Source organism: Acomys russatus, chromosome 32 (genome assembly GCF_903995435.1).
Source record: "Acomys russatus chromosome 32, mAcoRus1.1, whole genome shotgun sequence".
NCBI lineage: Eukaryota > Metazoa > Chordata > Mammalia > Rodentia > Muridae > Acomys > Acomys russatus.
This window is the reverse complement of record NC_067168.1, coordinates 15,135,052-15,162,887: the sequence shown is the minus strand read 5'-3', so window position 1 is coordinate 15,162,887 and position 27,836 is coordinate 15,135,052. Positions and strand designations below refer to the sequence as shown.

The window sequence follows — 27,836 nt, the reverse complement described above, 5'->3', positions numbered from 1 at the left end:
CCCAGTCTTGGAGATGGCTAGATGGCTCAGCCAGTAAAGGTATCTGCCACTAAGCCTAACCACCTGAGTTCAATCCCCAGGACCCACATGGTAGAGAAAAGAACTATAGCAAATCGTCCTTTGATCTCCTCAAATGCACCATGGCTTGTACACACTCACATACATACAAATAAATAAATAAACTTACATACATACACATAAATAAACATGTACATATATAATGTTTTAAATTTTAAAAAGATGAGGTCTCAAACAAACAGAAAAAAAAAACACAAAAAATACCTAAAAGATAGATCTTTTCATGTCAGGCAGTGGTGCCTCCCACCTTTAATCCCAGTACACCGGAGGGAGAGGCAGATGAATCTCTGAGTTCAAGGCCAGCCTGGTGTACAAAGTGAGTTCCAGGACATCCAGGCCTTGTTTTTCTCAAAACAAGCAAATGAATGATAGATGTAGTTTTGATTTGTCCCCCAACTGAGTATTCTACCCTGATGACATGTATGTAGAATACATCCCTTGATTTTTATGCAGTAGTGTCACTGCCACACTAGCACAGTCTGTGTCTCCTCATAGTTTTTGGTAAGTAGCCATGAGCTTTTTTAAGAGCTATAATTACAGCTTTTCTGATCCAGGTCTTCTCTAGGTTTGTGGGGAGTGCTCTGAGGAGTGTTAAAATGTATATGAAACATGTAAAGAAGGCAAGAGTTATTATATCACTTCTGCAAAGTGGAAATGACACACTTGGTTGTACAAATTAGCTTTTATTATAATTTTAAGTTTCAAAGCAGGATTCCAGCCAAACATCTGTGGGACTAATTTTTTTTGAAACATTGCTGTTATAAAACAATGGGAAAAGCACTGCTGTGTGCTGTACAGACAACTCAGAAGCCAAAAATGTATTGCTCAAGGTAATACAAAACGTTTTTGAATCTGCAGTGATTCTGTTAGTTACTGGTAGTACAGTGTGGTTTTGTTACACACCCTCGTATTCATGTTCCCAGGTTTCCTGCTTATGAGCTGTGTGACACTGAACTACTAATGCCCTTAAGCCTATTTCCTCCTCTTTAGGATGAGGATGTAATGGCAAGCTAATGTGGACACAGCGTAGTACATTGTGAAGAGTCAGCGATCGTGGCTCAGTGAGATGACTCGCCAGGTAACGGTTCTTGCTGTGCAAGCCTGATGGCCTGAGTTCAGTTCTCAAAGTCCTTGTAAAGACAGAAGGAGAAAACGGACTCTACACAGTCATCCTTTGCCCTCTATACACAAGCTGGGGCATGCATGTGGCATATGTACACATACACACACACACACACACACACACACACACACACTGCCTTTAAATTAAAGAATTCAGTAAGCAGTACCTAGCAATCGCATGCTGCTTGTCATCATTCCTGGTAGTCTTCAGGTAGTAGTTCAAGCTGTATACAGCACAGGGAGTGTGGAGTGTAAACAGCTGGTGTCCATAGGGTGTGGAGTGTAGACAGCTGGTGTCCATAGGGTGTGGAGTGTAAACAGCTGGTGTCCATAGGGTGTGGAGCTTATCTAGAGGCCCTAAAGTACATTTGAAGGACAGCCCGTGGGTGAGAATCTGAATGTGCTGTAAAAACGGGAAGGCTCAGTGACTTTTTGTTTTGTTTTGCCATGTTTCTACTAGGGATAAGCAGCCTGGGTAGGAAATGTGTCAAACCAATCTTTCATTAGCATCGTGAAGTTCTTTGCACTTGGCTATATTAAAAAGGTTAGTAAATACAAAAGTGAGGTTTTCCTAATCCAAGGCTATATTGTTTTCACTCATTTTTACTTGTCTTCCAGGCAGCTGTCATATTGTTGTGTCATGGATGATGGCTGAAGTAGTCATCACAAGATGACTGTTGTCCCATGAGACTAGGCCTTTTCTCTGCAAGTGACAGTTGATAACGTTCTCTAGTTGAAAGCAACACAGAGCCTTCTCTCTTTCGGTGTAAGGCAGAGAAATAAGCCTTCTTACTTACGTAAAGTTCACAAAGTACGGTCATTTGCATTACTGTGGGATGACTCCTACTATGCCTTCCATTGACAAAGAACCTTTCTCTGCTCTGCTTCCAAGCAGCCTTACTTGGTGTCTCTAGTTCCTAAATGACATTTAGGTCATTTCTTTTTCCACACTTTTAGTTCTTTGTTGCTCTAAGACAGTGGTTCTCAGCCTTCCTAATGCTGTGATCCTTTAAATATAGTTCCTCCTTATGTTGTGGTGACCCCCCAACCATTAAATTATGTCCTGGCTACTAAATAACCAAGTTTGCTACTGTTAGGAATCATAATGTAAACGTCTGATATGCAATATATCTGATGTGTGACCCCTGTGAAAAGGTCATTTGACCCCAAAGAGGTTGAGACCCACAGGTTGAGAGCCTCTGCTCTGAGGTCTGCGGCTTCGCACTCACTAAAGAGCATGGATGTGTGGTGCTGTGGTGCCGCCCGCTGCTCGGCAGTCAGATCTTTCTGCGATGCACTCAGCAGCTCATTCAGCGTCCTCATGTTTTTTGTGTGTGGGGGGGGGGGAGGGAACACTTTATGCCTTTTCTTTTTTAGTAAAATTGATTTCCTCAGTTGTCCCCCAGATGTAACTGCAGGAGGCGGGTAGGTTCACTACAGTATGAGATGGCAGAGCAGACCTTTCCCTCAGGCTGTCTTCAGTCTTTAACTGTTGGAAACTCTGCTCTAATAGTATCCTCCACGTTCAAGTTTTTAGTTTATTTAAGATGTTTTCTATTTTGTGTGTGTGTTCCAAGCAGTTTTGGTGACCTGAAGCATTAGCTGGAAAGAAACCTCACTTTCTTTCTTTCTTCCTACACAGACCTCCATGGCCCTTGGCTGGGGGGAAATGCCCTTGTGACCTGTGTCCTGTACAGTTTCTGCTTGTATAGAACATGAGATTATATAAGCCGTTTCATTTTTAAGCAGTAGTTAGCCATAGGTGTCAAAAGGGGAGGCTGGCCACCCTTTTTATATATTTTTTTCATTATATTCTTTAATTTTCAGAGATACACTATTAAAATTAAAATTATAAAACATTAATCAAACATTCCTAAAAGTAGGGTTGTTATTCTCATTAGTTTTCCCCAAAATTTGTCAGCTGTTGGGAGGAAGGGGACTAGGGTATGAAGAGTAGAAAGTGACGTCACAGTGGCATCTGCTTTGGGTGGCTGAGTAAACAGTGGAACCATTAGCTAAGAAATGCTGGTAGCAAAACAAGTTTTGGTGAGGAAGGTAACTAATTTAGTTGGGAGTGTGCTGTGTGATTGACTTTATGAGGTAATACAAACGTCTTTTAGAGAGTTCGGTGTTTGGAAAGTGTTGGGGGCAGGAATGTAGATTTGGGAATAATGAAACAGGCAGATAGATACGATTGAGGGTCTTGATAGACTTAGCTGGGGGCTACAGATACAGCTTAGGTTGTTGGAATGCTTGCTTGGTATTCACAAAGTTCAGTCTTCGTGCTTTGTAAAATAAGCATGATAGTGCATACCTGTAATCCCAACACTTGATCAGAAGTTCAGTGTCATCCTCAGCTGTATAACAAGCTTGAGGCCAGCATGGGCTACATGAGAGCCTTTCTCAAAAAAGAAAGGAGGAAGGGTCTAGAGAGATTGCTTAGTGGGCAAAGGTACCTGCCATGCAAGCCTGGTAGCCCAGTCTCTAGAACCATCATAGGCAGACAGAGAGAACCAACTCAAGTGTTGCCCTTTGACCCCCCCCCACACATATATGCTTTGTATTTATATGCACACCATATACACCCAATAATAATAATAAATACTTTAAAACAAAGGAAAGGACAGAGAGGAGGCAAAAGGAAATAATTACTTGGGTTTTTAAAGTAGTCAGAGGGTTTTAAAAGAGGGCTAGAGATAGACCACTTGTTGGGCCGTTGATGAATAAAAAATGGAAAAACACTGACTGAAGTGGTAGGAATTACAAGAAGAAAAGGTATAAAAGAAACAATTAATGTAGTTCTTCCTCATTCCTGGAGTCATTGGGCACTGGTCCTCAGGAACAGGGAACAAAACGACAAACTGGGGGTTCCATGGTCTGAGTAGGACGGAAATGACCTTCTGGTATCAGCTTCGGGGAGGCAGATCAATTTTATTTGGGGTAAACAAGGCTTATATAGAACTTTGGGGAGAGGGTGAGGAAATCCAGGTGGGTGAATGTCACTGGCTGAAGAGCAAAGGTACTGAGATACTTCATTAGCATGGGGAGGCATTCCAGGAATCCCAGGTGCTTGATGGGCAGGTTCTATTGGGAGGAAGGGAGTTGGACCTGTAATTTCCCTAAGGGCTATGTGGCATTCTTCAAGTAGGGGGTGTGCGGATTTGGCTCCTCAGATCAGGCAGAGAAGAGGGAGCTTCAGTAACGAAGGGGCCGAGCTCAGGGCTTTCCAATCATGAAGGACTACAACAGATGACCAGTTAAAGTATAATGTCAGGTGTGTCACAAGCTCAGAAAGGACACATGACTGGACCTGGCCATGCGGAAACAGCTTTGAGCCATAGCCGCTTTAACAAGATGTTGGAACTTGATGGTTTGCAGAATTAGAGGCGCATGCTTGTAGTAGAACCGTTACAGACTGAGATGGTACCACACAGCAGGGTGAGAATGGTAATGGTAAGGCAAGGCCAAGATCCTTCAGAGGAATGTGTCCGTGTAGAAACTGTGCGGATGGCTTACCCTGCACAGAGAGGTCAGTTCAGGACAATGAGAAGGCCGTGACTTCTGGAGTCAGACTTTACAATTACGGCAGGACCGTCTCGACTGTTGTGACTTCATGCTGATAACTTACCCAGGTTTCTGCTTGACACGGCTTCTATAATATTGTCATTGTCCTGCAGCCTTGTCCACCATTCCTAAGAGACTAAGGAGCGACTTCAGTGTTTTATCTATCACGAGGTGATATGCAGGAACTATACTTATTTCAGCAGGTGTTTCTTATGGACAAAGCAGTGGCGACACTGAAGCCGTGCATCAGGCTTATCGTCACATAGCTCATTCCCTGGGAGACACAGGAGAACCCAGAATTGAGGCTAGCACTGCGGAAACTGTCAAGAGCTCTGTAAAAGACGGTCCTCAAGAAAATGAAGAGTCTTCAAAGAACATCTCTACCACCGAATCTGGTAAAGGCTGGAAGATTTAGCGGATGGATGAATAATGAGCAGATAGAATTTCTCTACTGTTTACCCTCTTTAAATAGTGCCTAATGAACAACAGTTTGCTGTGGCGATGACTTCCCAGTGTTTGGATGTAAAGGGCACGATCAAATGGAACTCCACCTGGGTCAGCTCCAAAGTTAGAGCTAAGCACAGCCTACAGCCCCCATTCTGATGTGCAGCAAACTTGTCATGCGTATATATGTGTATTAGTGCCTTTTAATAGAAAATACTATTTTGAGATTTATAAAAAACACACATTGTAAGTATGTATGTGAGGTCTGGGTATAGATAATGGAGATATATTTTATAAGTTGATAGAAAGGGTTCCTGGTGCAATTTTTAAAAATTAATTTATTGTACATGCCATTTTGTTAACTATATAAAGTATAGAAATAATGAATTTGGGTGGTATTCAGTGTCTAAATTAAGCAGTTTAGGCAGCATTTTGGCTTCTGATTTAACTTTCTCCCCCCATAGATCTGCCCACAGTAGAGGAGCTGATGAGACCTATCAGGATGGATTCCTATGGATTCCATGGCTTTGACTTGCAGCTTGTCAGGTATGAGGTTTGGCCAGTGCCCTGTGCAGACTGGTTGTTTTGCTGAGTGCTGCTTAGTGGTTTGCTTCTTGTTTTGTCACAGAGAACTTACAACCATCTTTTCTTTGAAATCATTCCTAGTGATTGATTAATGAAAACTACAAACTTGCATGTGTCCACCCAGGAGCCACTGTTGTCTCCATCAACATTCTAGTCCTAAGAGAAAGAGAGCTCCTAAGAAAGTCGGCACCTATAAGTAGTCTTAATGATCTCACTGAAAATATGATTCCTCATCTTTCAGTGGCACATAGATAGTTGGGTCAACGCGAGAGGGAAATTAATTGAAATTTAAAAATTAATTCTATTTTATGAATCACTTAGTTCTGACTTAGTCACCAGCTGGCATTATCTCACAGGGCAAGCTTCGAGGTCATGAGAGAAATCAGCTTTGTGGAAATCCTCTAGCTCCAGTGTTTAGGGCAGTATGTGCAGGGCTCTCTCAGCCATCCGCAGCCTGTTGAAAGCAGCTTTGCATTGGTGTAACCTTTGTAGTGTGATATCCTGCCCCTCACATCCTTCTAACATATGGGCAGGCATCCTCAGGCTTCCCTCTCAAAGATGACTCCCCGTTAACCAGATCAGGCTGGAGCCAGATGGGGACACTTGATAAACATCATCCCAGGCTAGTCTAGACAAGAACCGCACACTCTCTTTGTGTGTTAACTCAGCCCTTCAGCAGTCACCAATATAGTCTGCTGTTTTCCATAGTTCACAGACAGGAAAACTGAGGTTGAAGGTTAAAGTAATTGTCCGAGGATATATGTCTGTCGTCTGAGAACACAGTCAGCCTGTGATTCTCTGAAGTATTTCTGTGAAACCATCCAGTCACCATCCCATTTGTGGTTTCAGATACACTTTGAATCCCTGCTTCTACCATGTTCTTACTAGGTAAATCTGCTTGCAATTTCTTGGCCTTGTAAGACACTTACTGTAGTTGAGAGGAAAATGGCACAGTGAAGCTTAGGCTAAAATCTCCCCCTCAAATGCTGAGTCTGGTGCTCTCACACTGATCTATATGCTAGTCAGGATCTGTAAAGAGGGGCCTGTGCACTCATCCATGTAGGAGGGGATGTAAATGTTGCTGAGGTTTTTTTAGACATTGTGTAAATTATTATAATGATATGAATTCTAAAGCATACATTATTATATTTGTTTAAAAGCTGAGGACAAACAGCTTTTCTGGAATAGAGCCTGCTTTTGGTTATTCAAGGTATATACCCGTGAAGGGGATTGCTGGATCGCACAGAAATGTGTTTACTCCCCAATGAACTGAAACAGTGTTGTCACGGCAGCTGTGCTGTTTGACATTTCCTGTCGGAGTGTAGAAGGGTGCTAGTCCCTCCACTCCACCACTGCCAGTTGCTTCTGGTAACTACTATAACAGAACATTGAGGATTGTGTTGGCCAGGGTCACTATTGCTGTGATGAAACACCATGACCAAAGCAACCTGGAGAGAAGAGGGTTTATTCAGCTTACACTTCCACATTGCTGTTCATTATTAAAGCAAATAATCAGGACAGGAACTCAAACAGGCCAGCAACCTGGAGACAGAAGCCGATGGAGAGGCCGTGGAGAAGTGCTGCCTGCATGACAGAACAGAGCATTAGGTCACCTTATAGATGGTTATGAGCCACCATGTGGTTGCTAGGAACTGAACTCAGGACCTCTGGAAGAGCAGTCAGTGCTCTTAACCTCTGAGCCATCTCTCCAGCCCTCAGCCTGCTTTCTTATAGAACCCAGGGCCACCAGCACCAGAATGGCACCATCCACACATACATGAATCATTAATTAAGAAAATTCTAAATAGGTTTGCCTATAGCATCCATCTTATAGAAGCATTTTCTCAATTGAGTCTTCTTCCTCTCAGATGACTTTAACTTGTATGAAGTTGACATAAAACTATACAGCATGCTAGGCGTTGTGGCACACGCCTTTAATCCCAACACTCAGGGAGGCAGAAGCAGGCGGATCTCAGCCTGGTCTACAAAGTAAGTCCAGGACATACAAGGCTACACAGAGAAACCTTGTCTCGAAAAAAAAAAAAAAAAAAAAAAAAAATATATATATATATATATATATATATATATATATATATATATATATACATACACATACATACGTGTGTGTGTGTGTGTGTGTGTGTGTGTGTGTGTGTGTGTAAAACCAACCTATACAGCACAAGGATGTTTTGCTAAGGGAAGTAAGTCAACCATGAAAAAACCATATGTTCCTGTGTGTTTGAACTACATGAGGTGGTTGAAAATCATAGGACAAAAAGAAGAAAGGCCAGACCTGCAGCAGTAGAGTTTCAGTGACTTGGTGGTGGGAGAGAGTCTTGGATGCTTGTAGAGTTTCAGTTGTGTGGGGATGGATGTGGGAAAGTCTGTTCAACATGATGGGCATGTTGTACCATTGAAATGTACATTTATGTTAAATGCATACACCACAAGAAAAAATTAAGAGAATAAACAGACAGGAAAAAAAACCCTGAAGACAAATACACTTACATGATTCCAGGAACAGTAATTTTAGAAATGTCACCAATACAGCCATTAGCACATTTAAAACCTTCAGCGGCCATCAATCAATTCTCAGCCCACCTGAGTCAGTGAGGCTGGTACGGGCTCTGCTCTGTGTAGGCATTTAGTGCCCAGTCTTCTGTGACCTCTGTATCTTTGAGGCTGTAGTGTCATCCAGCCAGTAAAGAAGAGGCTTGTCACTTTCGCTTGCATTCTGTCACTCAGGGCCAGCACGTGGGAAACCAGTCCCAGGAAGGTAGAAAGTGTCATGTGCCTAGAAAAGAAGCAAAGTGGCTTGGCAGTGTCTAATTAAGGCTCCTAATAAACAGTCGGCCGCTGGCTGCCATTCCCCTTATCCTGAGTCCCACTCAGAGCTCTGTGCATCTGCAAGGTCATGATATCCAAGTGAAGCACAGCCCGTCCAGTTGGGGGTGATTCTTCACCTAAAAGCACATGACGTAGAAGACAGGCACTGCTTTTTTTACCCCTACCTACATACAGGCACGGAACTGCCCAGCGTTCCATTCAGTAACACCAAGTCTGAAGGAAATAGAGCTGACAGAGCTGCCACTTGGAAAAGACTGGAAGGACCTTGTAAAAACCCCTATGTTAGATAATGGGATTGCCTAGGCTACTGTAACCTTCTGGAATTACTTACGACTGTATTGCTGTGGATGGCCCCTGCTTCTGTTCCTTGGACAGTTTATCTCAGGTCATCAACACTGGCCAAGCCAAAGTGGGTTTTGTGAGGGGAGCATGCCATGTTAGGTGACATACTTTTTTTCATTCTACTTCCTACCTGCAGGTAGTTTTCAAACTCCCATTTTCTGGCTTTGGGGCTTGTTCTGCTTTCCTTGCTTTTGAATGATTGCAGGCCTTCAGCGGCCTCTGGTCTGTCTGGCTCCAGTCATCTCTATGTTCTAGTAACTAGATTCAAGGTTGTTTGCTAGATGAAACTTTAGATCTACTTGAGGTGTTTGGCTCTTGACCCTCAGAACACTAACCCCATGTGAAGAACACGCAGGATATATGGCCCTTGTCAGAAACACTCAGGCACTCTTTCAACTGGAAAAACCTAATGAAATTCTATTTCTTATACCAGCTTTCCAGTTTGAGTCCTATTGCTGGTGTGTGGACATGAACAGTATACCCAGTAGGTCTTGAGTTTCTGAGTCATTTCTTGTCAGTTCTCTAGAAGAGCCCATTCTGTCCTGGTGCCGTCTGGTTTCTTGTGATAGCTTGTCAAAAGCAGCCAGTAATAGCTAGCAATGGCGTTGTTATGTCCTCTCCAGCCCCCTACCTATTCTTATTTCTCTTCCTACTCCAGGTGTGTCATGTAGTCTGCCTCATCTGAACTTGTAGGTGACAGACAAGCAAATATTTCCCACAAAAACATTATTGCCTCTCTCTAGCCTCTACCATCAGTTTCCTGAAACCTAAAGCCTACCCATCTTAACAGCAAGAACTAACAAATGGCCCCATCTCAATGCAAGGGAGCAAGGAAATGCAGCCTAGTTGGTACCCAGCAAGAACAGGAAGCAGTTTAGATTAGCAACTACACAGCTTCTGCTGCTATGAACAAAGAAGAAACTGAAATATTTCCCAGTGGTTCTAAGTAGTTTAGAAGTTTCCAGCATTTACGGAGTAGCTACTCCACATAACAGAAACAGGAGTCTCATAAACTGTTCTTCTCATAAGATTGATATGTTTAGAACCCTCGTGCTTTACTAGTATGTAAGCAAATATAGCACATTCCCTTGAGTTATATTTCTCAGACTTACAAACAATGATGTATATGTCTGTTTGCCTACATATACCTCAGTGCACCATGTGGTGGCCTGGTGCCCATGGAAGCCAAGAGAGGCCACTGAGTCCCCTGAACTGCAGGCAGTTGTGAGTCATTCTGGGGGTGCTAGGAACTGAAACAAGAGCAGCAGTGCTCTTAACCACTGAGCCCCTCGCCAGCCCTATTTCTAACATTTTTGATGCTTGTCTAATTTGTTTCAGTTCATTAAGTGCTAAGTGGTTTAATTTTAAAATTCTGGTGTTTTTTTTTTTTTTTTTTCTGTTTTTAGTTTATAACTTTCCTATGCTGTGGTTACTTTTATGCTTTTTAATATTTATCCCCGTAATTCCTCGTTATAAATTATAGTCACTTAAGAGTCTTACAGAGATTTATAAAAATCTTCAAGTACATGTTGATTTAATAAGAAATTGTGGATAAGAATTATTGTGCTGCATTAAAATTATCTGAAATTAGTCAGACATAATGGCGCATACTTGTAATCTCAGCACTCAGAGGTAGAGGCAGAAGGGTCAGGAATTCAGGATTACCCTCTACAGAATGCATTAGAGGCCAGCCTGGGCTACATAAACTCTGTCTCAGAAGTACAGAAAACAGTATAAAGTTACATGATACCCTGGGAGTGACCTAGGTTAACCTGTGATGTGCTGTGTTGTGCTGCATTGTCATGTAAGTGACATGTTTAATATTGTAACTTCATGTGGATAGTTACAGCTCCTGTGTACATACAAATATGGTGGATAACTGAGGAGCTTGAGGAATTGTGTTACCTGCAGCTTATACTGTGCTCTGCTTTGTTCTGTAGCCTTAAGAAAGCAGCCGACAGTAAAGAAGGGGAATCTGTGAGCTTTTTACCACTCAAGATAAACACAAACACTATGTCTCAAGACCCCAGGCACCTGAGCCAACTTCCCCACAAACACGACGAGAGTGTGGCTTTATACAGGACAGCAGGTGAGAGCATGGACAGCAGCTGTCCAGCAGCAACTGCTACGGAAGAGCATTTGGACAAGATGTACCTTGAGATTTTGAAGAAGAAAACATCTGTTATCTCCTCACTATTGCCTGAGGATGACAAGACTAAGCAGGTAAGATGTATGTACTTGGGTTAGTGGGGCTGATGATGTCATCCTTACACTTCTCTCCTGCTTTTGCTTTTCTTTCTCTTTCCTTTTAATAACTAGTGTAAGACTTGAATAGTTTCAGGAAATAGTCTCTGCATCTCTGTGTTGCCCATGGCTCCTCTTCCTCACAGTCTGCACCACAGGAGAGTTGGCCTTTTACAGGGTTATGATTAGTAGCTGTGATAAAAGTCACATTTCATTGTCCTTCTTTCTGTTTTTATCTTTCTGCTTATAGCTCCCAAGGTTCCAGTATTTTATCTTTACTTTCTAATATTGTATTTTCTATAAAGCATCTCATTTCTGTGGAATGAGGCAAGGAGTTGTACTAATTCTTTTACTGTTACTATGATAAAAATACTCTGGAAAAGATGACTTGGGGGAAAAAGGGTTTGTTGGCTCACAGTTCAATGTACAGCCCATCATGATGGGGAGGTCAGGCAGCTAAGATGACGGAGGACCAGCATAGAGAATCCTAGGTGCAGCACAGCTCCCTTCCCCTTCTGTGTAGTCTGGGGTCCTGGCCATGGAACGCTGCACCCCTCACCATAGTCAGGGTGATCTCCCTCCGCAGGGCCCCAGGCCCATCTCCAGCCAGACTGTCGGGTTGACTGTTCATTAGCCATCACAAGTAAGGACATTCTTTTTTGTTTTGTTGTTTTGTTTTTTGTTTTGTTTTTGAGACATGGTTTCTCTGTGTCACCCTGGCTGTCCTAGACTTACTTTGTAGACCAGGCAGAACTCGAACTCACAGCAATCTAACAGTCTCTGCCTCCCGAGTGCTGGGAATAAAAGGTGCACACCACCACGCTGTTTACATACAAACATTCTTGATGTACCTTAAATCCACAGAAAAGAAAGACATTATATTAGTTGTCATTTCAAAGTATCTTCCTCCTTGATGTCTTTATTATTCTAGGAGCCACACATACACAAGCTTATTTTACTTTATTACTTTGAAGTACTTTGTCCTAATGCTAATTTTGAAGGTAGGTTTTAAAACACTGAAATTATAGTGAATTAGGAAACCTTGCTGTAGTAGTTTGCCCTTCACAAACCTCACTATTTGCCAATTACAATCTGTTAAATTTTCATTAACAACAGTAGTTGAAGTTTATTCCAATCCTAAAGAGTTTGTACTTGTATGCAGACTCCCAGGCCGCAGCTCAGTGTTGAGAAAGAGGCGCCTGTAACTGGTAAACAGGTTCCACATAAGAAGGTCAGAAGTGCACCTGCTTTGCCTAAGAAAAAACCACAGAGTGGACGACCGTACGCATCAGCTCGGAGCTCAGGCTACGGCAAACCCAGTTCGCCACTCCAGTTATTTTCTGCTCTTGAAAAGAAAACTTCAAAGGACATTGCAAAAAGTAAAAACGTGAGATCCATTCCCACCTCAAATCAATTTAGAAAAAAAGGTAAGAATATATTGTATTCAAGACAGAATCAGATACATATAATGCATTGCTTAGTTGTCTTTGTTTCTGTAAAGGAGATTACTAAAGCACTGTATACTCTTTTTTGGGAAAGTTTAGTTTACAGCTTTTGACCCAGGGTAGTAGCAGTGAAGGCAGTGAAAAGTAGTTGATGGAAATATGTTTAAAGGTAGAACTGGTAATATAAAAACTGGCTTGAAGTCAGGCGTGGTGGCGCACGTCTTTAATCCCAGGACTCAGGAGGCAGAGGCAAGTGGGTCTCTGTGAGTTTGAGGTCAGCCTGCTCTACTAAGCGAGTCCAGGGCATCCTGGGCTACACAGAGAAACCCTGTCTTAAAAAACAACAACAAAACAGAACAAGAAAACCTGCTTTGAGTCACTGAAATGGAGCTGGAGTGAGGTAAATTTCATACTGGAGAGATGTCTCAGCAGTTAAGAGCACTGACTGCTCTTCCAAAAGTCCTGAGTTCAATTCCCGGCACTCATAAAGCGGTGTACAACTGTCTATAATGGAATCTGATAGCCTTTTCTGGTTGGCAGACATACATGTAGACAAAACAATCGTATACATAAAATGCATAAATAAATCTTTTTTTTTTTTAAGTTTTAAAAAAAGTTTGGCTTTGCTCTTAGTAGCAGCAGTAACTGTGTGCTTGTCTGCTGTTAGGAAAGAAAAAGGAATGGACGGTGTAGTAGTAGGGAGAGAACCAGTTGCCAAGGCAGCATCCTTGGCTCAGCAGAACTGTAATGGTACACAGTAGGACTGCATTAGCTGGGAGTGTGGACAGTCCTGGGTTGTCGGGCATGTGGAGGCAGAGGGAGGAGAGAGCAGACTGGCAGCTGGACAGATGCTAGAGGGAGGAGAGTAGAGCATCCTTCTGTTTGTTTCAGTCTTCTCAGAAATAACATGGTGCTGTTAGATGGCAGCAAAGCGGGAAAGAAAGAGAGATAGGAAGCAGGCGTCGTAAAGATACCGAGTTGGAGGTCAGAAGGTCACTGCACAATTGCAGATTCTCCGCAAGAGCAGAAAATGCTCTTATTAGCTCTTCTAACCCAGAACATGCCGGTGTGCGGGAGCAGCTAATGGGGAAGGGACACTGAGGAACCGAAGCCCAGGGCTTGCCGGGGCCTGAGCATGGTGAAACCTTCGCAAATGAAAACAGGTGTCATGGTGACTGAGAAGGGTTCAAGGTGAATGATGGGTTGATAGATGAAGGCAACAATATTTTTATAAGTAAAGTTAACTAATAGTCTACACTTGTTTTCCCATATTTCAAAATCTTACAATATTTGTATCTGTCAGAACCAAAACATGCCACTCGTTTTTATGCTAAAAATGTAGTGACTAGTGACAGACCATATCTTCCTGTTCTTTCCCTGACCTACTTTAATCTCATTTAAACTGTTGGTTAGGTTTTGTGTGTATCTGTCTGTCTTTTTATTGAGTAGCTTTAGTTACTCAGAAATGTAATTCTTTTGGAGTGGTTAACTGCTAGAGGTTGGGTACCTAGGGATGCAGACTGCTGTAGGGAAGTGTAGCAAATGAATAAAAATAAGTCCTGTTGCTTAACCAAATGAGTCGTTTCTCTTTGATGACCAGTGAGTCCAGAGATAGGGAGTTGAGAGCTACAGCTGGGAAAGGAACCAGATCCCTTCTTTCCTGTTGCAGAACCCAAGCTGACTTCTGTCTTGTTTTAAGATTTCTTTTTATTGTGTTTCATTGGAGGGTGCATGTGAATACAGGTGCCCATGGAGGCTAGAGGCATCAGGTCCTCAGAAGTTGCAGTTACAGGTGATTGTGAGCCATCTGACATGAGTTTGGGGGAGCAAACTTAGGTCTTTGCAAGAAAAATACATGCTCATACCCTCTGAACCGCGAAGTGGCGTGACCGCAGAGCAGCCATACCCTCAGTGTCTTCATTAACATTTCCTGCCTGTAACACTTACCTAGGAACCTTTGCTTCCATCTTTTGGCTAGATATTGTGGCCACCGCAATTTGCATATGGTTTGAGGAGATGGTTGTGTTGAGCTAAGCACACTGCTGCCCAGGACAGAATTAGGTACCCGTCAGTGGGGAGGGTGGTGTCCTTGGCTTAGAAAAACAGGCTGAGAGCCACTGTTTCAGAGGCTGCTAAAGCCGGACTGGTGTTTCCTGGCTTCCCTTTCAGTTTTATGAATCGCCAATCACTTCCTTCCCTCCCAGGAAACGTGAAGTGACACGTTCCCTCTCCCAGGCACCCAGCTGGTGGCTTTCTGTTTTCAAGGCATATTTGTTCTCTCTTGCTGCCATGCCTCCCTCCGTTTAGATTAGTTCATGCTTCTGGTCATTAAGGAAATTGAAAGTCTCTTACTTAAAGTGGCTCCAATTCCAATATGGGATTATTTCTTCAAAGAGAGCTTTAGGATTCTAATTCTGCAGTGTTTTGCTGTTTGAATTTTATATTAGGAAATTTTTCTTAAGTAAGGCGCAAATTCTAGTTAGATGTCTCAGCTAAGCAGAAAATCCTGCTCAGTTGCCAGCACCCACATGGTGGCTCACAACTGTCTGGAACTCTAGTACCAGAGGAGTCAGTGTCCCCCACTGACCTCCTTGGGCCCCAGACACAAACATGGTGCACAGCTGTACATTCCACAAACACTGACATACATGGAAAAAAAAGATTCAGGAATGGAAAATTCTGTTGTAAAAAGACTAGCAGGCTAGACCTGTGCACACAAGACCACATGTTTTCAGCTGTCTGGTCTGAACAGTCATATGTGGTCAGGATACACCTCATTTTTGGTCATGGTGTGACTTGACAGTGACTGAAAGGCAGCACATGTTGCATCTGCAATGACTAAATTTTTTTTATGAATGCTTAAAAAATGTCTTTAGAAACATACATGAAACATACTAAATATAATAATGACCATCAGGAAAGCCTTTACATCCCTACAAAAAAAGAGAGAAATGAAGTCTTCCTATGAGGAAGTGTTGAATTATTTCTTCTTTTAGCACCAAATACATGGCACTATTTTTAATTGTAAAAAACTATATTTAAGCAATTAGATCTTGAGGAAATCACTGTAAAAATACAAAATCTAAAGTTGCCTATTAACCTTTAAGCTGGATAATGCTCATGGAGTGATCAGAGCCTGTCATGCTTGAAAGTGGGCATTAGGATCCCATCAAGGCATCTCACATACATTACTTATTGCTAACTGAATAGTGTGCTGGAGAGTTATTTCTGTCTTTGGAGTTTTAGAATTTATTGTGAAAGCAGAAAATTAGACCAAAATAATAGATTAGTCACATTCCTTTCTAATTTTCTAAATGCTGCTTTTGAATTATAACAGTACTATTAAGCTTTGAAATCAAACTTAGGTTAGCTGTTATGGTACCCTCCGCAGTGTAAACTGCTCCATTAATGCTGTAGTGCCCTGTCACACATTGAGTGTCAAAGTGTGCTCAAGGCACAGTGACTCTGAACCGAAATTCTTCGTACTTAAAGCAGCTGCTCTTTCTGATCCGTCATATGGATATCCTTACTGTGGCCATCTTAGAGAGTGAGTTGTTTACGGTGATAAATCCTTGAAGTTACCCTGCTTCAGTCTCCTCACATTGATTTAGCTCCATCTGTCATTTCAAGTGTCCAGGGTTAAAAGTAGATGTGGACTGGGGGTGGCTGCTGGGGATACAGTGACCAGTGAAAGGACCGTGTTGTGTGGCACCTCAGCCTGTGCAGCGATCACCATTTTACCTTCACATTGCCGCTGTCCTTGTATTTATTGTCCGCCGTTGCCAAATGCACCTTCAACCTTACTTTTGTGATGCTTTCTTCTGTTGTCTGCAATATTTAGAAATATTGTCTGGAACAAAACTCATCAAGCCTGCAGCTTTGAATAAACCATCCCCCCAAAGTGAAGGTAGCCTAGCTACACCTAAGAGGCCTGAAGACCCCCCAGATGATTCCTTTGTTCAGTTTCAGACTGTAGGTATTGAAGCTCATCTTAATATTTATAACTTTTATATCTTAAAATCATTTGAAAACTAGATTATAAAGTTATGCTATATGTTAATTGCATAGTGTATGTAGATAATATCACAGTTGACGTTGATTAATATGCACAAATAAAATACGGAATTTCTTTTCCTTATTCACATCATTCTTACTGTTTTCCTTGTGGTGGGGCATCACTACCCATGTCATCGCTACTCTTTGTGTGTGTGTGTGTGTGTGTGTGTTCTAGCCTTAAACGTACAAGTAGTGTAATGAAACAATACTTCTTTTTGAAAGGAGCCTTCAGGATCCTACGGTGGAAACAGAGAGAAAGAATTACTAATGCTGAAAAGAGCTCAGGAAGCAGAGGAAAAGTGGAGGGGTGCACAAGCGCTAATTGAGCAGATTAAAATCGCATTCTCAGGAAAGGAGAAGGAGCTGGAGAGCACAGTGGAAACCCTAAAGAGGCAGCAGGAGAGGGAGCTCTTCAGACTGAACCAAGAAAACTACATTCTTCAGGCCAAGGTACCAAACACACTCTTCTGGCGTTCCTTTTTATTTATAACAAGAAAAAAAAAAAAAAAGGCTTCCTACTAAACTCCTTGTCATCCTTGGAGCCTGGAGCTTTGCCACATAAAATACAGGCTTCATTCTTGCTTCTCTCCTTACAAAAGAGTGAATTGGATCGTGGAAAATTGATGATCTTCCTGTGTCAGCTTTTCTTTTAAAAGCACATCAATGAGTTCATTATGACCCTCAGAGAAGTGGGAGTTTTAGCAAGCCGAGCAGCAGAAGGTGGAGAGTCAAAGCACGTCACCATGGTATTCCTGAGTCCCTTCTCTTACCAGAAAATCTCTGTGCTCACTAGACTGTAGTCACAGCACTTCCCAGAATGCTCAGTAATAGAGGTTGTTTGGCTCTAAAAAATCCTCTTTATCTCCCTCACTTCTTTCTTCATTTTCTCCTGCAAATAAAACAATCTCTCTGTTTTCTTAAAAGTTAAGTAGCTTTGAAGAGACAAGCAGAAAACAGAGGTGGCTACAGTTTGGAGAAATATCTGATCCCATCACCGGAGAAAAACTGAAACAAATCCAAAAAGAGATACAAGAACAAGAGACACTTCTTCAAGGATATCAACAGGTGTGACAGTGCTTCAGCCTATGACAACTCTGGTTTTGCTCCTTTAATTATAAAAATCAGGTATATTAAAATACTGCTGTGCTCACGTGACATGCAGATGCAAGTAAGGCAATCATTAACTACTGTCTTCCCCCAACCCCCCTTCCCCTCCCCCTTCCCTCTTGTCCTCTCTTCTGTGCTCTGGAACACACTGTATAGTCCAGGTGGGCCTCAAGGTTGTGACCCACCTCCCAAATGCTGGGTACAGACATGCACCGCCGTGCCCAGTTGAGCTGCCTGTTTCTTATTAAAGTAGCTAAGAGCATCAGTTCTTCATTTAAATGAAGGCTGGCTTTAAGTCTTAACTCTGACATCTGCTGTGAAGCCATGTGCAAACCTGCTCACCCTTAATGAGCAAGGAGAAGAAGACGATAAGGTAATAGTGGAATTCAAAGTAAAACAATGCAGGCCAGCCTCATAACCTAGCACACAGTAGCCAGTCAGACATGTTTGCATGCTATTGTAATAGCCATGTTCTTTCTAAGTGAGCGTGTTTTCCTTAGCTTTGTACGTTTGTAATAGGTTTTGACTATTATTTTCAGCATTATCAATCTGCACTCAAGTGCTCATGCCCCAAGGATGATCCTTTTAAAATTTAGTATGAGCTGTTTGTTTATAGCAGCAAGTATTTCTGATGTGTATAAGCCTGGACAGATTTAAGACTTAACTTCCTTCTCTGCCTGCCTCACTTTTTGTCCGATTTCTCCTCTTTTGTCGTCCACCTTATTAAATGTTCCTTTACAGCCATAATCTGAGCTCTGAACTGTTCCTTACCAACCAGAGAGGACTCAGAGAAAGCATTTTCACACTGGTTGCTCTGAATGTTTGCGGAGCACACGGTGCTCTCAGTTTAGTGAGATCCACTCAGATTTTTCATCCATTGTCTCACCTTGCCAGGCAGAGAGGGATTTTAAAGATTTCACAGACCCTTAAGTATGTCAGCTGTGCCCTCAGAAGACAATGTGCAACTTCTGTGCATGTTGGTGTGCCATCTGCCAGGCACTAGGCCACACATCCTGAGATAATCCATAGTTTTTGCTGCCACCTCAAAAGTGCTTAGTTGTCAGCAAATTGTTGATATAAAGGAGGGGCCGGTAAGTTAAAACATGCAATCACAGATTCGTGTGTTCCACATCTAATTATCTCACTGTTAGAAGCCAGCCTCCTGGCATCATCCTCTACTTCTGATTTTCCCCTTTTGGTCCAGGACAGAATTGGATATATAGTCCCACTGCCTTTCTCAGCCCTAGCCCACCACAGAGGTGTTAGGCTGTGTTGACTCTATCTTCACCGTCCCTTTTCCATTTACACTGATGAAGTTCAGTTTATTACACTGACATTAGACTCTTCACTTTGGGGCAATGTTGTAACTAGCTTTTTCTCAAGTAAACATTTCAAGAAGAGTTGAGTCTAGATAAGTTGCCTTCTAAGATAATAGAAGATGTATGAAAAGGGTTTTAAATTAATAAAATTAAAAACATGAAATATTAAAGACCACTTAAGTGATTTATCTACTAACACTCCATTTTATGTTTTAAGGTAGTGCTAATTTTTAATTAAAATTCATGTTTTCTGTTTTTAAAAAGGAAAACGAAAGGTTGTATTATCAAGTAAAAGAGCTCCAGGAACAAAATAAGAAGAACGAAGAGCGAATGTTTAAGGAAAATCAGAATTTACTTAGTGAGTTAGCTTCCTTAAAGTAAGTTTTTTTGAACCTCTTCCACTTAAATACACTTAGCTATTTCTGAGCTTGCTGTTACCATATTAAGAATGGGGGTTTTTCTTAGAAATTGTAAATATTTTTTCATGTATCTCTTTTCTTTTAAACACTGACTTCCAATTTCATAATTCTTTTTTTTTTTTTTTTTTTTTTTTTTTTTCCCCCGGTTTTTTGAGACGGGGTCCCGCTGTGCAGCCTTGGCTGTCCTGGACTCGCTTTGTAGACCAGGCTGGCCTTGAACTCATAATTATTGTACTACATATTCAGAGGACTTTTCTTTTAGTAAATCATAGTAATGAATAGTTAATGTATACTCCAGTATCCTCAACATATCCATATGTGAGCTTAATGTTGCTTTTAAGAAACTGAACATTAAAAAAAAAAAAAACTGAAAATATAAACATTCATTCTTCTAAAGTGAAAAGTATAAGCATTTCCCTCAAGTCTATTTCTCTTTAATATGTCTGGTGATTTATATAGTTTGAATTCACTAGAATATTATATTAAAAAGAGTATTTTGGGTTTTTTTTTTAATATTTTTTTATTTTCAAAACCAGAGAACAGGTGCACAAAAATCGTTTTCTGTCCCAAGCAGTTGAAAATGCAGAACCCACCCAAGCCCAGAGCTTCACAGATCTTCTAGCAGAATTACGGGCAGCACAGGTAAGTTGAATAAGAATTTTAACTATTGAGGTTAATAAAGTTATCATAAACATTTCAGGATGTGTAAAAATATCTGTTTATAATAAAAATATATAATATATTTTGAAATATGTTATTTGAAAATTAAGAAGCATCTAGGATTAGCGTTTAGTATGTATGTGATTTAATGTACAGAAAACCTTGGCAACTGGTTTAATGGCCCCTGCTCTACAGGACAGCCTCTCCTCAGGCCTTCATCACATGGAGCCATATCAGAGGCATTGCGTTTGGGGCACAAGTAGACTTTATTTCACATAAGTTCCTAGGGCTGAAAAGATGGCCCAGCTTGCTGGTAAAGAACATGCACTACTCTTGCTGAAGACCCAAGTTCAGTTCTCAGTACCCACTTCAGGCAGTTCACAGTCACCTCTAACTCCGGTTTCAGGGGATCCAATGCCTCTGCCATCCAAGGGCACCTTCACTCATGTGCACACATGTGCGCACACACACACACATGCTTTTACACATAGTTAAAATAATATAAATAAATATTAAAAAAAAAAAAAAAAAGCAAATTCTTCATTGTAGCACATACACCATATGCTAAAATAGGAAAACAGTATGGAGGTATAGTTACCTTTAAGTTAGTAACCTTTTTGTTTGTTAGTTGGCTTTTTTCTTCGTTAAGTTATTTCTTTACCTGCTCACCTTCCCTCTCACCTTCCCTTCCCCCACAATCCACCCTTCTTCTCCTCCTCCTCCTCCTCCTCCGAAAATGGGAGGCCTCCCGTGGCTATCAGCCAGCCTTGGCTATCAATTTGCAGTAAGACTAGGCTCATCTTCTCCTATTGAGGCTAGATGAGGCCGCCCAGTCAGGAGAAAGGGATCCAAACACAAGCAGCAGAGGCAGCCCCTGCTCCCGTTATAGGAATCCCACATGAAGGGCAGCTGCATAACTGCTGCAAATGTGGAGAGGACCTAGGTCCATCCTTGCATGCTCTCTGGTTGGCAGCTCAGTCTCTGTGAGCCCCTATCGGCCCAGGTAGTTGATTCTAGGTTTTCTTGACCCCCCTCTTACTCCTTCAATCCTTCCTCCCGTCTTGCACAGGATTCTCCAATCTCCAACTAATGTTTGGCTTTGAGTCTCTACATACGTTTCCATCAGTTGCTGGGGAAAGGCTCCCTGATGGCAGTTATGCTAGGCTCCTGCCTGCAAGTATAGCAGAATAGCATTAATAGTATCAGGGGTGGGCGTCCTCTCACGCCATGAGTCTCAAACTGGACCAGTCGTTGGTTGGCCCTTCCCTCAGAATTCTTCTCCATCTTTCATCCCTACACATCTGGTAGGTTGGACAAATTGTGGGTCTGAGGTTTTGTGTCTGGGTTGGTGTCCCAGTCCCTCCAGTGGCAGTCTTGCCTCGTTACAGGAGATAGACAGTTCAGGCTCCGTATCCCACATTGCTAGGAGTCTTAGCTAAGGTCACCCTCACAGATTTTTAGGAGTTTCCATTGTCCTAGGTTTCTAGCTCATCCCAGAGGTACACCCATCCCCCATCCAGTTGTCTTGCCCAGTACTTTCTTTCTCCATCCTCCTAACACCTGATCACTCCTGTTCCCATCCACACAGCCCACACTCCACACCCCAGTCTGCACCCTCCATCCACGCTCCAATGTCTGTTCTATTTCCCCTTCTCAGTGTGATTCAGCCATCCCTCCTTGGGCCTTGTTCCTTAGCTTCTTTAGGTCTGTGGATTGTAGCATGGTTACCCTGTACTTTCTCAGAGTGAGAAAGTGAAGACATACCATATTTGTCTTTCTGGGTCTTGGTTATTTCACTTATTATGATCTTTTCTAGTTCCATTCATTTGCCTGCAAATTTGATGATGTCATTGTTTTTAATGGCTGAGTAATACTCCATTGTGTAAATGTGCCACAACGTCTTTATCCGTTCTTTGGTTGAGGAACATCTGGGTTGTTTCCAGTTTCTGGCTGTTATGAATAAAGCTCCTATGAACATAGTTGAGCAACCTTGTTGTGTGGTGGAGCATCTTTTAGGTATATGTCCAGGAATGGTATAGCTGGGTCTTGAGGTAGCACTCTTCCCAGTTTTCTGAGAAACTGCCAAATTGATTTCCAAAGCAGTCATACAAGTTTTCACTGCCACCAGCAATGGAGACGTGTTCCACTTGCTCCACATCCTTGCCAGCATGAGCTGCCATTTTGAGTTATTGATCTTAGCCATTCTGATGGGTGCAAAATAGAATTCCAGAGTTGTTTTGATTTGCATTTCCCTAGAGGCTAAGGATGTTGAACATTTTGTGTAAGTGCTTCTCAGCCATTACAGATTCCTCTGTCAAGAACTCTGTTTATATCTATACCCCTCCTTTTGGGGGGGCTGGGAGAGGTTTTAGGGTTTGGAGTTTTTTGGGGGTTGTTTGTTTGTTTGTTTTGAGACAGGATTTCTCTTGTGTTAACTTTGGCTGTCCTGGACTCACTTTGTAGACCAAGCTGGCCTCGAGCTCACAGCAATCTGCCTGCCTCTGCCTCCTGAGTGCTGGGATTAAAGGCGTGCACCACCACGCCCAGCTGTACCCTATTTTTTAGTTGGGTTATTTGGTTTGTTGATGTTTAGTTTCTTGAATTCTTGATATATTTTGGATATCAGCCCTCTGTCAGCTGTGGAATTGGTGAAAAACCATTCTCTAGGCTGCTGCTTTGTCCTTTTGACGGTTTCCTTTGTCCTACAGAAGCTTTTCAGATTCATGGAGGTTTGCAGACCTGAGGAGTGGGCATAGCCCAAGTGTTGACAGTAGTGTGGAGGGCAGGGGGCTTGGGGGATTTGCTTAGTTTTTTAAGTTACTCGTATGTGCGTGAGTGCTTGGTCTGGGTGTATGTCTGTGTACCACACACATGCCTGGTGCCTCTGGAGGCCAGAAGCCATCAGCTCCAATGGAGCTAGAGCTACATGTAGTTGTGAGCTATCCTGTGAGTGCTGGGACTTAAGCCTAGGTCCTCTGGGAAAGCAACAAGTGAGCCATCTCTTCAGTCCCTTAAGTTTTATTTAACGTCCAACCTTTTTAACGTAATTATGATATAAGAGTTACCAAAATAAGCCAGGCATGCTGACACATAACCTTAATCTCAGCAACTGGAAGGCAGAGGCAGGTGGATTGCTATGAGTTGGAGACCAACCTGATCTACCTAGCGAATTCCAGGTCAGCCAGGCTTACATATAAGAACCTGTCTTTAAAAAAAAAAAAGTCATCAAAAGATAAGATTAGAATTCTCCTTTTAGGTAAATGGGTCAGGTATGATGAGTGCTGAGAAGAAAACACAGCCATGCTTGGAGGTCAGGAGAAAGCTTGCGATTTCAGAGAAAGTGGTCAGGCACCATCTTCCTGGGTCTTCTTTTGAGCTGTTGTGAAATGAACTGCAAGCTGGCAAGCTATCTGGCAGAAGGATGTGCAGAGCCTTGAAGTAGGAGTCTTCTAGGGGCGGGGTGTTCAGAGAACAGCAAAGAGGCATCTTGGCTGAAGTGGAACAGGAGGTTTCTAGTAGTGTGCTCGGTCCCAGTCATGGCTGAGTTATTTGACACTGAAAGTTAGGGTTAAGGATTTAAGGTTCAGCCTAAGAGAAGAACCACCAGAGGGTTCGGCTGGAGGAGTGAGGCTAATGCCTCTAGCTGCTATGAGAACAGAACGTAGGGCCGAGAGGGAGAGACACTAACTTAGATATAAAGCTATCGGAGCAGTCCAGGCACGGGGGTTACTGACCTTTGGTGCCTCAAAAAAAGAACACATTAGGATAACAGAGTGGGATCTCCAATGGGATGCTGGCAGGACTGGAGCCAGTACTAGAGATGTGGTTCAGGAGTAGAGCATCCTCTGTCCCTTTAAGATAAAATGTGACCTGAAATTTAGGAAATGTTTGTGACAGGATTTTTGGTGGGCTGTGTGAAGGAGAGAATACCCCATGATTTATTTATTGGTTTGGAAGTTACCTACTTTTATGTTCCTTCAAATATCAAGAAAGAGAAAAATCATCTGATGGAAGACATCAAAAGACTGAAGCAAGACAAACAAGCTCTTGAAGTGGACCTGGAGAAAATGAGGAAAGAGAGGGACCAAGCCAAAGATCAGATCGCTTATGCCACAGGTAAGCGCAGCCGAGACTCTGTCCGTTCTGTTCTAACCATGAGTTCAAGTAATAGAAACAAAATGGTATCATTAAAATACTTACCCTGTAAATAACTTGCAATCCTTGAAACATTTTTAAACTAGTGATAAAATGGTATATACTTCTTATTTTTGACAAGAACAATTGCAACATCAAAGGAAAGTCGGACATTAATTGAATTCGTAGCTTTGTGTTGAGTCGTTTAGAGGACTTTTGTCTTAGCCGGGCTGAGAGCTTCCTGAGCAGCAGAAACAAACATGCCCTGAAGTATTTGCCGTGTGAACACAGCACTGTATTATTTTTTAGGAAATTAAAAGAAACATGGCACTAGGAAAAATTCCAGAAGAAAGAAAGAATGAACAGAACTTAATGGGGTGGGGGAGTACAAACAAACACAAGAGTTTTGCAGGAGAATGGAGTTTGAGCCGGGCCCTTACAGTGAGATTTGGAAGTAAAGGAGTGGAGGGAGGGCTCGGGTGTGCTGTCAGCAGATTGCTGGTGGATGGTGGGGCAGCAGAGCACAGGCTGGCAAGGGCAGAGACATCAGTGTTCTATCAACTGTACCTTCAGCTTCCCCGTATGCTGTACAGAGAGCCCATTCCTGAGTGCTTCTGTGGAAATGTGTCATTTCTTATCCCTAAAGTACAAGATGAAAGGCTATCTTAAAAAACTATTTTTAAAAGTTCAAAATCCTTTTTCATGTAAATTTGTTGTATTGCCTAAAATAATACACTTGGAAAATGTATGCCATATTTATTTTTAACTATAGACATTCCTTATTTTTATTATTCCTTGAATCGATTCTTTCCCCCCTGAAAAGAACTTGACTTTGATAATAAGCCAGTGGGAGACACTTGTAGATAGCTGTCCTGCTATGAAGTAGATTTAGATTGTGAGCACAATCTCTTGTCTCCATTACTAAAAGATTCGGCCAGACACTGATCATTTGTTTATGCGCCTTGTTTCCTCATAATGCTTTCACTAGATAGACATTGTTTTTTGTTTAAATAATTAGAATTTTGTTATTTCCATTTAAAAAAAATACTGTGATGTTACTGAGTTATTTTATGGTGTAGGTGAAAAATTGTATGAAATAAAGATTTTAGAAGAAACACATAAGCAAGAGGTCAGTCGCCTACAAAAGCGGTTACAGTGGTATGCCGAAAATCAGGAGCTTCTGGATAAAGATGCAGCACGGCTCAAGGAGGCCACTGAGGAAAGCGAGAAGCTGAAGGCGCAGGTACGTCTGTACGTGAGCGTGCTTGCTGTAGTGGTACTGCGCCTGTACAGCATCCTGTCCCTCCTCCCTCGCTGACTGTGCGCGTGTCTCCTGTGCTGGAGCTGAAGCCAGGGCCTTGAACTCGCTCTGCCATTGTACTCTATCTCCAGCTCCAAACCCCTTATTCTTAGCATCTGGATTTATAGCTAGTTTGGGTTTGGTCTGAGTTTTGAGTTTGAGACTAGTCTTTTTCAAATAGACTGTAGATAAATGCCAGTCACAGAGTATAGGTACTATATGGCCTGACCCGCAGGGCCTGCCTCAGCACCTGCTGTGTGCCACTCAGTGAGTTGACTCCTTCTGGCCACACAGCTGCTCCAGGCTCATTTCACTCGCTCTTTGTCCTTGATTTTTCACATTCTGCCCTCCCTCTTCCTCAGCTGAAGTTTCCACTCTTAGACATGCCCCTCCCCCAGCCCTGCCCTTTTCTTTCTCTCCATTCCTTTCACATACCTTTCTGTACCTGAGCTCCGTCCCTTGCTCGCTCTCTTGGTTAGCTTATCAACCATCCCTTTCTACAAGTTCCAGGACCCAGCCTCTGTTGTTTGCCTGTGTCACCTGCAGCAAGTGCTGTACCTCAGGGACACTTGGGAAAATGGAACAGCCCAATCAGTGTCTGTTACGGAGTTAACCAGTGAACTAACATTGTTTATCTCCCCACCTTCGATGCTTTCCTGTTGTGTAAATACACGTCTTGTCTTGCTACATTTTTCCTTTGTGGACAGATTGAAAAACTGAAAACTGAGTGTGGGAGCCCAGCTACTCAGCAGAAGTTACGCTCAAAGGAGAGGGCTCTTGATGCCAAAAGAATTCAGGATCTCGAGCGGCAGGTAGGCGTTACAGATGAGTTTGTGTTGAAGCACTTTTAATGTGTTTTGTGTCAGGATTTCCCACAAGACATAATTATTTGTGAAATCCTTACAAAGTGTGCAGGAGGTTGCATAACCCAGGGCTCACACGTGCAGAGTGCTGGACTGATGCTCTCAGTCGGAGGATGGAGACCTACTGAGGAGAGAGCCTTTTGCCTTCCAGCACTAGTGAACGTCTAGGAAGACAGAAGCAGAAATTTGAAGCATTGGTATTGAGTTTTAGTTCTTGGGAGGCTGGGGCGGCAGGATCACTAGATGCCAGGAATTCAGGGTAAACTGAGGACACATAGCAGAACCCTTTCTCCTTTGTGTAGAGGAGAATTGGGCCATATCCTGACTCTCCCCTCCCCCCAGGCCCAAAAGAAAATAGGTGGGGGTACAGGGAGATGGTAGAATTGGGAACATGTTGCTAACATTTAGGAACAATGCACACACCCTGCATGAAGAGCATCCAGTTTCCAGTCCCCAGCCATCAGCCCGAGCCTTGCCATGCTGCCATCACAGTATTCACTTCATGATCGGGGCAGCAGCGAGACGATTAAACTCTTACTGGAAGCTTCTTAAGATAAACAATTTCCTCTTGAAGTAGTATTCAATAAATACAGACAATTTTCCTTCTATTTTTAAAGCATTCTGTGTAGCATTTATATTCATAGCTAACTACTAAAGCACAATTTTCCAGCCTTCGATGAGGGAGCAGGACTTGTGTAATCACCTTCTGGTTCTTAAACAGACAACTATTATTTCATCACAAACCCAAGCCTGTGAGGTCACCACAGAGCTCAGTGGTTTTATGAGGGGGAAAACTAAAAACTCAACTTTGTTACTGTCACAGGACCTTCTCTGGTACTAAGAGGTATGACTTGGTAATCTGGATGAAGAGGTAGAACTGTTTTACAGTGAGTGTGGTACAGGTTTGTGCCCTGATTGTCTTCAGGGTTTAAGGTTTATGTTGACAAGTGTGGAAAGCCGCTTCCAGGACGATGAGGGGACAGAGACAAAGGGAGAGACGGCTCTGTGGTTCAGCACTGGCTGCTTTTGCACAGGACTCAGGTTCGGTTTCCAGCACCCACGTGGCAGCTCCTGACAGAGGACACAGTGCCTTCTGCTGGCCCCATGGGCAGTGCATGCATGCAGTGCTCAAACAAAACACCCAAACTCGTAATTTTTTCCTTTAAAGGGTAATGTTAAGTGTCTGGCAGGGAGGGCCTGATGCCCTAGACAGGCAGGTGCTTAGGAAGCTCTGTGTCTGTGTCTATCAGTACGTTCTCAGCCAGCGTGTGTTAGGAGTGCTGTCACATGATGGGGCCAGTGGGAAA

The 27,836-nt window shown here is 42.6% G+C and overlaps 1 protein-coding gene across 1 annotated transcript in view; it reads left to right on the top strand.

Moving 5' to 3' along the window:
- Cep162 (centrosomal protein 162) overlaps window positions 1–27,836 on the top strand; it is a 70,858-nt gene that overhangs the window by 17,475 nt on the left and 25,547 nt on the right. Inside the window, exons 9-20 of the mRNA XM_051140196.1 lie at window positions 4,968–5,159; window positions 5,673–5,754; window positions 10,923–11,205; window positions 12,389–12,653; window positions 16,513–16,643; window positions 16,950–17,177; window positions 17,652–17,792; window positions 19,418–19,530; window positions 20,109–20,214; window positions 24,222–24,348; window positions 25,446–25,609; window positions 26,374–26,478. Coding sequence (XP_050996153.1) covers window positions 4,968–5,159; window positions 5,673–5,754; window positions 10,923–11,205; window positions 12,389–12,653; window positions 16,513–16,643; window positions 16,950–17,177; window positions 17,652–17,792; window positions 19,418–19,530; window positions 20,109–20,214; window positions 24,222–24,348; window positions 25,446–25,609; window positions 26,374–26,478 — 1,937 coding nt within the window. The remainder of the gene's footprint in view (window positions 1–4,967; window positions 5,160–5,672; window positions 5,755–10,922; window positions 11,206–12,388; window positions 12,654–16,512; window positions 16,644–16,949; window positions 17,178–17,651; window positions 17,793–19,417; window positions 19,531–20,108; window positions 20,215–24,221; window positions 24,349–25,445; window positions 25,610–26,373; window positions 26,479–27,836) is intronic.